The 13774-nt window shown below is 45.7% G+C and overlaps 1 protein-coding gene across 1 annotated transcript in view; it reads left to right on the top strand.

The window, feature by feature from the left end:
• TMLHE (trimethyllysine hydroxylase, epsilon) overlaps nucleotides 1–13774 on the top strand; it is a 33746-nt gene that overhangs the window by 6976 nt on the left and 12996 nt on the right. Inside the window, exons 3-5 of the mRNA XM_029067863.2 lie at nucleotides 5673–5762; nucleotides 7433–7614; nucleotides 9951–10127. Coding sequence (XP_028923696.1) covers nucleotides 7434–7614; nucleotides 9951–10127 — 358 coding nt within the window. The 5' untranslated portion in view covers nucleotides 5673–5762; nucleotide 7433. The remainder of the gene's footprint in view (nucleotides 1–5672; nucleotides 5763–7432; nucleotides 7615–9950; nucleotides 10128–13774) is intronic.

Genomic DNA, 13774 nt, shown 5'->3' with positions numbered 1-13774 from the left:
CGTTGGAGAATAACCACCAAATGGGCCAGTGCCACATTGGAAGAGATAATTTTCGATTTCTTCTCTCCCAAATAGTAGAAGTACTTTTTTTTTTTTACGATTGCGCAATCAGCTGTGGGAACTAGTTTTTCCTGTTGACATGAATGTGCCCCAAGGATCAGAGTGTGGAGTCCGATTCTATTTAAGTAGCTAAGTCACTGCATGGACACCATGTGTGTGGAGAACACCTAGAAAGGAGAATTTCAGAAGGAATAAGGGTCATGACTTTTTTTTGTAAGGAAACAGAATGATTGCATCCTCTCCAGAGGAATCAAATGGCAAACTTTCGGGAAGCCAACTGAAAAACACGGGACCCGGTCGACATTGTTTTTGGAGACCTTCTGATGGGCCGGCCCAAAAAATTGAAAACTGTCATCTTCTAGCGTTTCCTTTGTTAGCTACTCGGTGATCTCAAACCAGCGCTTCCGATGAGTTACGGTTGACGGAAGAGGTGGGAATCGCAGGGGGTTTGTTTAGCTGAGATCGGTTCTGGAAAACTCCCAGTGGCAGTAAAGACGTAATGAAAAGGATTAGCTCTCTCCATAAAAGTAATCTATTTTCCTGTGAGAATTGTCTGTTGTAGTTCTTGTCTCTTTTATAGCTGGCACTGGAGCCCCGCTTCTGTGCACTCTTTAGACCTCTTTAACGTGCTGATTCATTGTATTATTAGTTGCATTTTGAGCAACCCTAGTACTACAGTGTCGGAGAATTATTCACTCGGCTCGTGACAACTTTTTTGTTATAACGGTGGCTTTATGGGCCAGTGCCACCTTCCAGTAGCATCACTATCCAATGCATTTATTCCAGTAAAATATCTGTTTGTCTTAAGTGCTGCCTTCCTTTAATGGTTACATCGCAGAAGTTCTTTTTGATCATTATGACTTATTAGCGATTATATATTCAGTGTCTGATATCCCGAATTAATCACTGGTATCCACAGGAGAAGGTGGATGTATATGTGTAATCTCTGTGTGAAGGAATGAGCTTTGTACAGGGCCGTGAACGCAGTAAGTACTGAATAAATACTACTGATTTATGGATTGAATAAAGATCTGCTGGGAGAATCATATTTTTCCCCAAACTTAAAGCCCATTTGCAGTCTTTTTCTGACCAAATGAATCATAGTCTTGGAGAAAAGTTCTCCTTGACAGAATAGTTGTCCCTCAAATTTTCTGAGGAAAAGGCTGCTCGTCAAATCAATCGATCAATGGTGTTCCATTCATTTCATTCATTCAGGTGTATTTATTGAGCACTGACTGTGTGCAGAGCACTGTACTAAGCACCTAAATACAGTGCAACAATAAACAGACATATTCCCTGCCCTCAGCGAGCTTACAGTCTAGGTGGAGGGGATACAGACACCTTCCTATGTGCAGAACACGGATATCACTAGGACAATTTTGAGATTTATTTTTTTCCACGTTTCAAAGTCATTTCCAAATGTGCTCCGTTAAACAAACGGGAAAAGATCACGTGCTCTCGAGAAACAGCAAAAAATGAAATGGGAGTTTAAAGGTGACATTTAGGAGAGGTTTGGGAAGCAGCATAGGTGGATGGAAAAGGAATGTTGCGGCTGGAACAACAGAGCCGATTCTGAGGAAAAAGGACGGTCGGCCGGGTCGGTAGAGCCAGGGGTTCCCCTACTCCCGGCCCCAGGAATGTCAGGGCTTGGAATGTTGCTTTTCTTGCTACCCTCGCTCAAAATGACGATTTTCTACCAGTGTTAGCAGCTCCAGTTGTTCATCTTGCCGCTCTCTCATTGCCCTTTGGTTTGGTTTTTATGGTATTGGTTAAGCGCTTGCTATGTGTCAAACATTGTTCTAAGCGCTGGGGGAGGTGCAGGTCAATTAGGTTGGACACAGTCCCTGTCCCTCATGAGGCCACTGTCTAAATAGGAGGGAACGCTTAATGTGTGCAGAGGACTATACCAAGCACTTGGGAGATTACACTATAACAGTTAGATGGTCACTTCTTGAGGGGAATATCAACAACTGTGGTATTTTAAGTGTTTATTATGTGCCGGGCACTGTACGAAGCGCTGGGGTGGAGACAGGCAAATCAGTTTGGACACAGTACCTTTCCCCGATGGGGCTCACGGTCTTAATCCCCATTTTACAGATGAGGTAACTTGAGACACAGAGAAGGGAAGTGACTTGCCTAAGATGACACAGCAAGCTGTTGGCAGGGCTGGGTTTAGAAACCAGGTCCTCTGACTTCCAGGCCCGTGCTCTTTCCACTAGGCCACCCTGCTTGTTCTGTTAATAGCGTCCTTCTGAGGACTTTAGTGCTCCCCCAACATGAGTACAGAGCTAGAAAAAGTTCTTTAGGCACCAAAATAGAGGGCAGTTGGAAGATACTATTCTAAAGCAATATTGCCCGTTATCATTATCAGTGCCCATTGAATACAATGGCCTTTTTTGTTTAAATGGTATTTATTAAGCACTTACTATGTGCCAGGCTATGTAGTAAGCACTGGGATAGACACAAACTAAGCAGGTTGGTCACATGGGCCTCACAGTTCCCATTTTACAAATGAGGGAACTGAGGCACAGAGAAGTGAAGTGACTTGCCCAAGGTCACACAGCAGACAAGTGGCTGAGCTGAGTTTAGAACCCAGGTCCTTCTAACTCCAGGTCCATGCTCTATACCCTAGGCAACACTGCTCCAGTACAGTGCTTTGCACACAGTAAGCGCTCAATAAATACAGTTGAATGAACGAATGCTCCAATTTTACACATATATGCAAACCTGCATGTGTGTACATTAGCAGTAGTAGTAATAATATTTATTAAGTGCTTACTGTGTGCAGAGCACTGCACTAAGCACTGGGAGAATGAGAGTATTTATTGACACATTTACTGGTCACGAGGACCTTACTCTGTATCGGGGGAGACACCGGGGCCCCTAAAATCAGAATCGGCCAGTCAGTAAGTATTTCAGCCCTTCGTATGCATGTCAGAATTGGTACAGACAGCATAGTTTAGTGGATAGAGCACGAGACTGAGAGTCAGAAGGTCATGAGTTCTAATCCTGACTCCGCCGTTTGTCCACTGTGTGGGCTTGGGCAAGTCGCTTAACTTCCCTGTGCCTCAGTCACCTCGTCTGTAAAATGGGGATTAAGACTGTGAGCCCCATCTGGGAAACTGATTTGCTCATCTCCACCCCAGTGGTTAGTACAGTGCCTGGTACACAGTAGGCACTTAACAAAATACCACAGTTGTTGTTATTCCCCTCAGGAATCGACCATCTGACTGTCCTATTGTACTCTCCCAAGGGTTAGCATAGTGTTCCGCACACATTAAGTGCTCAATAAATACCATTGATTGATTGACAGATGTTCAATCCACACTAGTATTTTCATTGGCACATCAATTAATTGATGGTATTAATAATAATAATGTTGGTATTTATTAAGCGCTTACTATGTGCAGAGCACTGTTCTAAGTGCTGGGGTAGATACAGGGTCATCGGGTTGTCCCACGTGAGGCTCACAGTTAATCCCCATTTTACAGATGAGGGAACTGAGGCCCAGAGAAGTTAAGCGACTTGCCCGCAGTCACACAGCTGACAAGTGGCAGCAGCGGGGAAGCAGCGTGGCTCAGCGGAAAGAGTCTGGGCTTCGGAGTGAGAGGTCATGAGTTCGACTCCCGGGCTCTGCCACTTGTCAGCTGTGTGACTGTGGACAAGTCACTTAACTTCTCTGGGCCTCAGTTCCCTCATCTGTAAAATGGGGATTAAAAGTGTGTGAGCCCCACGTGGGACAACCTGATTACCCTGTATCTCCCCCAGCGCTTAGAACAGTGCTCGGCCCTTGTAAGCGCTTAACAAATACCAACATTATTAAGTGGCAGAGCAGGGATTCGAACCCATGACCTCCGACTCCCAAGCCCAGGCTCCTTCCACTGAGCCACGCTGCTTCTCTATGTGCAGAGCACTGCACCAAGCACTTGGGAGAGCAGTACAATTGGGTGGGAGGCACGATCCCTGCCCACAAGGAGTGGGCGGTCTAGAGGGGGTTATAGTCTGGGCGTATAGTGATCCTAAGACTGAATCGAGGGAAACAAATTACAGATGGTGCTAGCGGGTTGGAGAATAGGTTGAGAAAATAGGATATACCTTCACCCAATAGCAGAGTAATTGGAGAGTAGGGTGGGATAATAGGATATAGAGCAGCAGTTTGGCCTAGGGGAAAGAGCACAAGCCTGGGAGTTGGAAGATGTGGGTTCTAATCCTGCCTCTGCCACATACCTGCTCTGTGACAGTGGGCAAGTCACTTAACTTCTCCGAGTCCCAGTTCCCTCATCTGCAAAAGAAGCAGCGTGGCCTAGAGGAAAGGGCACGGGCCTGGGAGTCAAAGAATGTGATTTCTAAACCTGGCTCTGCCACATATCTATGTTGTGACCATGCCCAAAATGAGCTTACAGTCTAGAGGGGGAAATAGACATTAGCAAGAGTAAATCATTTATAATATATAATTTATTGATATGGACCTAAGTGCTGTGGGGTGAATAGCAAATATCCCACTCCCCCGGTGGGATTCGCTAGTCTTTGGGGAAGCACCTGCTGAAATGCTTGTTGGTCTTTTCAGCTGTATTTCCCAGGGAATTAATTCTTCACCCCACAGGCACTCTGCCCTCTTTGGCATTTTGTCCTGCATCCAGACCTCTGGATCCTTGACTGCTTCTCAAGAGGTTGAGTGTCTCAGTGGGTGTTCTTCTAAAAGGAGACACATTGGACCACTTCAGCCCACTTCATAAAGTGCTTCCGTTTATTCCTCCGGGCACCTTGGGAGCCGTATTAACTCTTTCAAAATACCAGAGTGCTATTTAGTGCATCGCAGCAATGAGCGACGTGGCCCCTGCACGCCTGATGACTGATTTAACATCGAAGGATCAATTTGGGCTCTGGGACACTTGTATTCCGCTTGTTTTCTCAGAAATGTCTCTCTCCTTGCATCCAAATGTACCTCCGGGGGATTTGGGAAAACTTGGAATGCATCGGCTCACTTGCCTTTCCTTCAGATTATTCTTAGAAACCACAAAGCAGTGAGGCCTAGTGGATAGAGCTCGGGTCTAGGAGTCGGAAGGAACCGGGTTCTAATCCCAGCTCCGCCACTTGTCTGCTGTGTGACTTTGGGCAAGTCACTTCACTTCTCTGGGCCTCAGTTCCCTCATCTATAAAATGGGAATCGAGACTGTGAGCCCCACGTGGGACATGGACCGTGTCCAACCTGTTTAGCTTGTTATCCACCTCAGCGCTTAGAACAGTGCTTGATACATAGTAAGAGCTCAACGAATACCATCATCATCATTTCAAATATAAAAATGTAGAGGACTAATCCCAACTGGACAAGGTAGAAGGAGGTTAGCCATTAAAAAAAAAATGGCCAGTTTGGCTCCTCTTCTTCTTCTTGCTGGTTCTTGGAAACCAGAATCCAGAGTGTGCGCTTTCCCTGCTAAGTGAACTTGTGTTTTCAGATCCTCAACTATTCCCTAGACTTTAATATCCATAATTGAAACTAATCCGATTTATAGTGCAGTGTTTACTGCAGGGAGTGATTCCCACTAACAGAAACACGATGTAGTTCTAGTTAATTAGATTAACCTTTATCCATTTGAATATCTTTATTCTAGGGCAATCACTGCCAGAGGAAAGTGGTGGAAGAGGAAAAAGAAAGTGTATGAAACAGAAGCCCTGAGGACTTCAGACACTTGATTTGAAAGGTATGTAAGTGCCGATAGAAGCTTTATCAAGCTTCGTCTTTGTTTAATTATTGTACTAATCTCCAAGACTCCGAAAGATGAATGGAGTCTTTGGCGTTGTGCTTCTCATGCTGTCGAGAAGTAAAGGTTTTGTAAGATGGGTGGAATAAGAGAAGCAGTGTGGCTCAGTGGAAAGAGCATGGGCTTTGGAGTCAGAGGTCATGAGTTCGAATCCCAGCTCTGCCTCTTGTCAGCTGTGTGACTGTGGGCAAGTCACTTCACTTCTCTGTGCCTCAGTTCCCTCATCTGTAAAATGGGGATTAAGACTGTGAGCCCCACGTGGGACAACCCGATCACCCTGTATCTACCCCAGCGGTTAGAACAGTGCTTGGCACATAGTAAGTGCTTAACAAATACCAACATTATTATTATTATTATTATTGTTATTATTATTAATCTCCATGTTTCTCCCAACTGTTTGTGCCTCTGTCTTTCTCTTGTCTCTTTGTCTCTGTCGTTTCTGAACTAACTCTCTTGCTTTTCTCCTTTTCCATCAGTGGGTGGTGATATTTGTTTCTTTTCAAAAGACTGGTTAGCTGGTAGTCTTTTGTCAAGTTCATCTCTCTTGGATGTAGCTGATGTTTTCAGTCTCGGAGGCCTGTTTAAATAATTGTGCGTGTGAGTGTGTGTGTTCATTCATTCAATAGTATTTATTGAGTGCTTACTGTGTGCAGAGAACTGTACTAGGTGCTTGGAATGTACAATTTGGCAACAGATAGAGACAATCCCTGCCCAATGACGGGCTTACAGTCTAATCGGGGGAGACAGACAAAAACAAGACAACATAATCACGATAAATAAATGTATTTTTGTATGATTTATGCATGAAGAGCCATCTGTTGATCTCTCCCTCTAGACTGAAAGCTCCTTGTGGGCAGTGAACATATCTACCAGGTCTGTTACATTTTACTCTTCCAAGTGCTTAGTACAGTGCTCTGCCCACAGTAAAGTGCTTAATAAATAAGGTTGATCGACTGATGGAAAGACAGTAACTTGGATAGGAGTGGGTGAAGGGAGGACTCTGAACCTTTGAAAATCCCAGCCGTCCAGAAGTGTGATTTTAAAAAAAAAGAGTCCCAATGGTACAAGTGGAAGCCATTAACCATTTAACTAGACTCTCTTCCAGAATGCTTTTAATATTTGATGTAGAGTTCTCAGTTGTCAATCCTCAGTAGACTGGGTTGGCTCCTTATCAGTCAGGTGGTCTTTGCTAGTTACTGCTCGTGAGTCCAAAGATATTAATGCATCTGGTTCTCCCTCTGCTACAGGCTTGCAGTCTTCCAAGGAGAGATGCTTCTTTCCGGGGGATTAGGGTAGTCAATCAATTAATGGTATTTACTGAGCACTTACTATGTACTGGGAGAATGCAGAACAACAAAATTAGCAGACGGGTTCCCTTTGCATAATGAGCTTACATCTCAGGTTAGGTTCATGAGTCTTGTGAGTCTTGTGTGGAATTGGGACTGTGCCCAACCTGATTAACTTGCATCCACCCCAGCGCTTAGAATGGTGCCTGGCATGTAGAAAGCACTTAACAAATACCACAGTTATTATTATTGTTGTTGTCGAAGGCTGTACTGAGCCCAGATTGAATTGTTCCTGACTGTTTCCCACTGTTGTTTGGTTCCCAGGATGTGCTCCCACAGATTTCTCCGTTGGTTTCCTGGCATCCAATGGCTACTCAAGAGGGGCATCGGACCCCAGCTCCCCCAGCGTCCCCGCTTCAGAAAACTCCTCCCAACTGCCCCCCGCCAGCATCACACCGCTCCAGAATCTCTCAACTGCTCCTGGCATTTGCACGAAGACCATTTCGGTAAGAATTTTTATGGTATTTGTCAAGCACTTATTGTGTGCCAGGCACTATTCTAAGTGCCGGGGAAGATTCAAGGTCATCAGGTTGGACACAGTCCCTGTCCCACGGGGGGCTCAGAGTCTCAATCCCCATTTTACAGATGGCATAACTGAGGCACAGAGAAGTGAAGTGGCTTGCCCAAGGTCACACGGCAGACAAGTGGTGGAGCTGGGATTAGAACCCAGTTCCTTCTGACTCCTAGACCCGAGCTCAAGCCCGGGCTCCTTCCGCTAATACCACTCTGCTAACCATGATCTAGGCTCACCAGTGGACTAGGGTGGTAAGCTAGCTGCCTCATTAGCGTGAACAGTCTGTAAACTAGACTGTAAGCTCGTTTTGGGCAGGGAACGTATCTATTAACTCTATTGTATCATACTCTTCCACGTGCTTACTAAGTGCTCAGTACATATCAGTCAATCAATGGTATTTATGGAGCGCTTGCTATGTGCAGAGCACTGTACTAGACACTTGGGAGAGTACAATACAACAGAATTAGCAGACACATTCCACAGTGCTTAGAAAGGTGCTTGGCACATAGTAAGCACTTAACAAATACCATCATCATCATCATTCCCTGCTCATAATGAGCTTACAGTCTATAGATAGGAGAAGCAGCGTGGCTCAGTGGAAAGAGCACGGGCTTTGGAGTCAGAGGTCATGGGTTTGAATCCCGGCTCGGCCATTTGTCAGCTGCGTGACTTTGGGCAAGTCACTTAACTTCTCGGTGCCTCAGTTACCTCATCTGTAAAATGGGGATTAAGACTGTGAGCCCCACGTGGGACAACCTGATTCCCTTGTGTCTACCCCAGCGCTTAGAACGGTGCTCTGCACATAGTAAGCGCTTAACAAATACCAACAAGCAGAGGAGCCGGCATTAGAACCCAGATCCCTCTGACCCCGAGGCCTGTGCTCTATTCACTAGGCCACACTGCTTCTCTACTGTGTGTCTAAGTCATTAGGGTAGGAGGCTTGTGCCCAGTGGATTTAATTGGTCAAACAATGGAATTTGTTGAGCTCCTACTCTGTGCAGTGCACTGTACTAAGGACATGGGAGAGTACACTACACTGTACACTATGTAATACACTAAGGTAGAGTTGGTAGACAGGATCCCTGCTCACAGAGAGCTCACAATCTCCCAGGCACGGGCCTGGCAGGCAGAAGGACCTGGAATCTAATCCCAGCTCCTCTACTTGTCTGCTGCGTGACCTCGGGCAGGGCGTGGATCTTCTCTGTTCCTCAGTTTCCCTCACCTGTAAAATGTCCAACCTGATTAGCTGCCCCTTGTCTGCTGGGAGACCTGGGACATCCTGATTCCCCTGTGTCTACCCCAGCGCTTAGAACAGTGCTCGGCACATAGTAAGCGCCTAACAAATACAAGTCGCGTCCCTGTGCCTCGGTTACCTGGTCTGTAAAATGGGGATGAAGACTGTGAGCCCTCTGAGGGACAGGGTCCAACCTGATAACCTCATATCTTACCCCGATGCTTAGAACAGTGCTTGATACATAGTAAGCGCTTAGCAAATACTATCATCGTCATCATCAGAGGATCTCAAACACCGAGTATTTGATGACAGGAGAGGTCAAGGGTGCCTCGCAAACCCAATAATTATAGTCCATCTGCCTTTAAAGCAAATGCAAGGGGACCAAAGAAGGAAAGAGGTGAGTGCAGATGACTGGAGCTATCCTGGAGCAGTCCTCTTCCTCCCCGACAAATTTATAGGCCGCTGAAACGAGATGCAGTGTGGACCAGTGGATAGAGCACAGACCTGAGAGTCAGAAACACTTGGATTCGAATCTCAGGCTTACCCCTGTCCGCTTTGTGACCTCGGACAAGTCACTTCCCTTCTCTGTGTCCCAGTTATCTCATCTGTAAGATGGGGATTAAGACTGGGAGCCCCACCTGGGATGTAGACCGATCAGCTTGCATCTACTCCAGCGCTTAGTACAGTGTCTGGCACAAAGTAAGCGCGTAACAAATACCATTAAAAAAAAAGCACTCACTCCAAGCAGAAGATACACTTGATCCAGTAGCAAGCAGATGCTTGAGGCTTCAACGTGTCTGCTAATTCTGTTGTATTCTGCTAAATCTGCCAAGTGCTTAGTACAGTGCTGTGCTCATAGTAAGCGCTCAATAAATGCCATTGATTGATTTCCAGTGGTGTTCTCCAAGAGATTTTACAGAGCACCGTAGTCCTTAAAACCAGGGTGCTTGTGACTTCTTGAGCAAAATATTCAGCCCGATGGTTTTACGGTTATTTAGAGAAATCTTGTCCCTTACTGCAACTCTTTTTCCCAGAACTGCGGTACACAGGCACAGTGATGCGTTTCGATTACGTCTGGTTGCGTGATCACTGCCGTTCGGCTTCCTGCTACAACTCCAAGACGAACCAGCGCAGCCTCGACACCGCCAGCGTCAACCTGGCCATTAAGCCGAAGACCGTCCGTGTAGACGAGACCACGCTCTTTCTCACATGTAAGCGAACAGAGGCTCCGATCCTCCTCTGGCCCCTGCTCTGGGAAATTGAAATGTAAGCTCCCCGAAGGCAGGGATAGCGTCTTTTGCTTCTGGCTTACCCACTGAGAAGGAGCAGTGGGAAGAGCCGGGGCCTGGGAGTCAGCGGACCTGAGTTTTAATCTCAGCTCTGCCGCTTCCCTGGTGTCACCTTGGACAAGTCACTTAACTTCTCTGTGCCTCAGATTCCTCATCTGTGAAATGGGAATTTAATATGTGCTCTCCTTTCCAGTTAGACTGAGCCTCTTGCAGGATAGGGACGGTATCCAACTGATTGAATGAGTGAATGAACTGATTGAATGAGTGAAAGAACTTTTTGAAGTGATAATCTGAAATTTAGAGGGTTTTTTTATTTGGTTTTTTTTCCTCTTTTGAAAGGAAATCGATGCAGTATTTCCACCATTGTACCATTAGGAATAATTCCCTCAAAGTCAGAGAAGGGAAATTATTTTTTTCCTATAGGTTGACATGGTCTGACTTATCCAGTAATAAGTTGGCCTTGGGGGATAGATTTAAAATAAACCAAACCTTTCCAGAAATTAAAATAAGATCAAGTTCTTGGTTGTGAGCTTTTTGGTGCTGTTAAATGGGGAGTAGCATTATTTGTTAGACTTTATACCATTAAAATCTTTAACTTCCTTTAGCTTCTCTTCTGACCCCATTAGAAGGTCACCACTGTGGGAAAAGAATTGCAAAAGGAAGCCCTAGGCAGATCATCATTTTTGTAATGTTTATACTTGTTGAGGACAAACTAATCTTTTGAAATCAAGTGTTGTTTTGGGAAGAGAAAACCAAAAAACCCAAGTTTATAATGGAATGCTGTTTGTAGGGAGCAGATTCAGTAGAGGAATCGGATTCAAGGAGAAACCTTGAGAACTATCATACTTATTTCCAGCACCAGTCAGTGGCTCTTTCAGAAATAAACCTGCAGAAGTTTTGTTTGTATTTTTCATATTCTACAAACAAGAACCAAAATGAAGCAACTGAATTGTTTTTTTACTTGGATATTTCTGAATAAACCGAAAAGGAACATGGAAATTTATTCCATCGATTCGACCTTCCCAACATCACTAAAATCCACCCTTTCCTCTGCACCCAAGTGGGCCGGGATATGTTTTTTCGTGGTCTGAGGTGGGACCCAGGGTGGACTGTGAGACTCATCTATCTCCTCCTCCCATGCAACCCTGACTCAGGGCAGAAAGTAAGTTACCATTATCTCCCCTGTTTCTCTTCTGGGGGGTCAATCCCAGGAATTCTCAAAGTTCTCTGCCACCTAGACCAGGCAGGTTCTAGTCAGGAGGCACACTAAAAGAAATCTCCCAACCACTCCCCCCAGTTCAGTGGGCAAGGAATTGAGGGGAACTCACCCCAGATACCCAAGGTTCTCCTAACTCCTCTGTAACTCAGAGTCTGAGCAGGAGGCAGACTTTATTTTCTTACGTTCCGCACTGGAGCTTGAAAATTTCTGCTTTGAGCCTGGTGTGGGTAAGTGGGCATGTGTGTGGTCATTCTTAAAGAAACTCAGAGTGCTTTCCCAATATTTTCATTCATTAAGTCATTCAGTGGATGAATTCAGTCATTCATTCAATCATATTTATTGAGCACTTGCTGTATGCAGAGCACTGTCCTAAGCGCTTTGGAGACTACAGTAGAACAGTAAACAGACCCATTCCCTGCCCACAGCGAACTTGCATTCTAGAGCTTCTGCTTTAACTCTCATCCGCCTCATTTGGCTTCATTCGCTTAGTGTACATCAAATTCATCCTCCTCTATTATTCCCGTGATGTAGACAAGGAATAAGTGACACTGTGGTTATTTTAGAATCAGGAAAATTGAGGGGCTAGAAGTCTTTAGTCACTTGGTTAAAGGTGGTACAGTAGTAGATCTCGGTACTGAGCGCCTGAGAACTCTAGACTTTTTTGGGGGGGATTGCTTATTAAAATGGTGTAGGACTGCCTATGAATTTCAATATCAATCAACCAGTGATGTTCACTGAGTGCTTAGTTGGTGCAGCACATTTTCCCAAGTGTTTCCGCCAGCCTCAGCATCACTGGCACTCTCCTGGTTCTCCTACTGTCTCTCGGGCTGCTCCTTCTCAGTCACTTTCATGGGCTCTTCCTCGGCCTCCCACCCCCTAACAACGGGTGTCCCTCACCGATCAGTTCTGGGTCCCCTTCTCATCTCCAGTGGAGAACTCACTCACCCCCATGGCTTCAACAGCCACCTCTATGCAGATGATTCCCAAATCTCCATCTCCAGCCCTGATCTTTCTCCCTCTCTGCAGTCTCACATTTCTTCCTGTCTTCAAGACATCTATATTCAGGTGTCCTGCCATCACCTCAAACCTAACGTGTCGAAAAGAGAACGCCTTATCTTCCCACCTAAACCCTGTCCTTCCCTTCACTTTCCTATCACTGTAGGCGGCACCACCATCCGGTCTCATTAGCCAAGGTGATGACCTTGGCATTATCCTTGACTTCTGTCTCTCATTCAACCCAGGTATTCAATTCCTCACTAAATCCCATCAGTTCGACCTTCACAACATCGCTAAAATCCATCCTTTCCTCTCCATCCAAACGGCTACCACATTAATCCAAGCACTTACCCTCTCTCGCCTTCATTACTCTGTCAGCCTCCTTGCTGGCTTCCCTGCCTCCTGGCTCTCCCCACTTCACTCTGCATCCCGGATCATTTTGCTACATTCCCCCACCCAAGAACCTCCAATGGTTGCCCATCCACCATCAAATTAAGCAGAAACTCCTTACCACGCTTTAAAGCGGTCCATCCCCTTGCCCCCTCCTACCTCACCTCACTACTTTCCTATTCACCCTCACACTTCACTCCTGTAATGCTAACCTTCTCCCTGTACCTCAGTCTATCTCGCCACTGACCTCTCTCCCGCATCCCCCCTTGGGCACATCTCTTCCAAGAGGCCTTCCCTGACTAAACCCTCCTTTCCTCTTCTTCCACTCCCTTCTGCATTGCCCTAATTTTCTCCCCTTATTCATCCCTGCTCTCAGCCCCACAGCACCTATGTACATCTGTAATTTTATTTATATTAATGTCTGTCTCACAGTCTAATCTGTGAGCTCGTTATGGGCAGGGAATGTGTCAGTTTATTGTACTCTTCCAAGAACGTACTACAGTGCCCTGCACACGATGCGTGCTCAGTAAATATGATTGAAATATAATTGAATGAATGCCCGATGGGCAGGAGGTCAGGGAAATACCCACTGCTTTTGCCCTCTGCCATGCTTGGGTCAGGAAGGGGATGGAAATAGGAGCGGGAAAGACCAAGGTGAGAGAGAATCGATCAAAATGCCATTGACTGATGATGAAGAAGCATTGGATCATTTTTCTTGACCCACCCCAAGGCTACCACTCTCTGCAGCATATTGAGACCCCCGGGACCTGGGGGATCTCTCCCTCTCCATCTTATCTTTTAAACTGAGAGGTAAAAGGCAAAAAAAACTGGAAACTCTTTCTCCTCCATCCTGTGTTCATTCTGACCTTAAGGTAAAGGAGATAGAGTACTGTTTATTTGTTTTACAGTGACCAGGCCAGTTTGCAAAGATAAGAGGACTTTTATCTACAGGAACCTTTGGCCA

The sequence above is a fragment of the Ornithorhynchus anatinus genome, chromosome 6, assembly GCF_004115215.2.
Source record: "Ornithorhynchus anatinus isolate Pmale09 chromosome 6, mOrnAna1.pri.v4, whole genome shotgun sequence".
In the NCBI taxonomy this organism is placed as follows: Eukaryota; Metazoa; Chordata; class Mammalia; order Monotremata; family Ornithorhynchidae; genus Ornithorhynchus; species Ornithorhynchus anatinus.
Note: the sequence above shows the minus strand (reverse complement) of the source record. Positions and strands in the feature narration are given on the sequence as shown.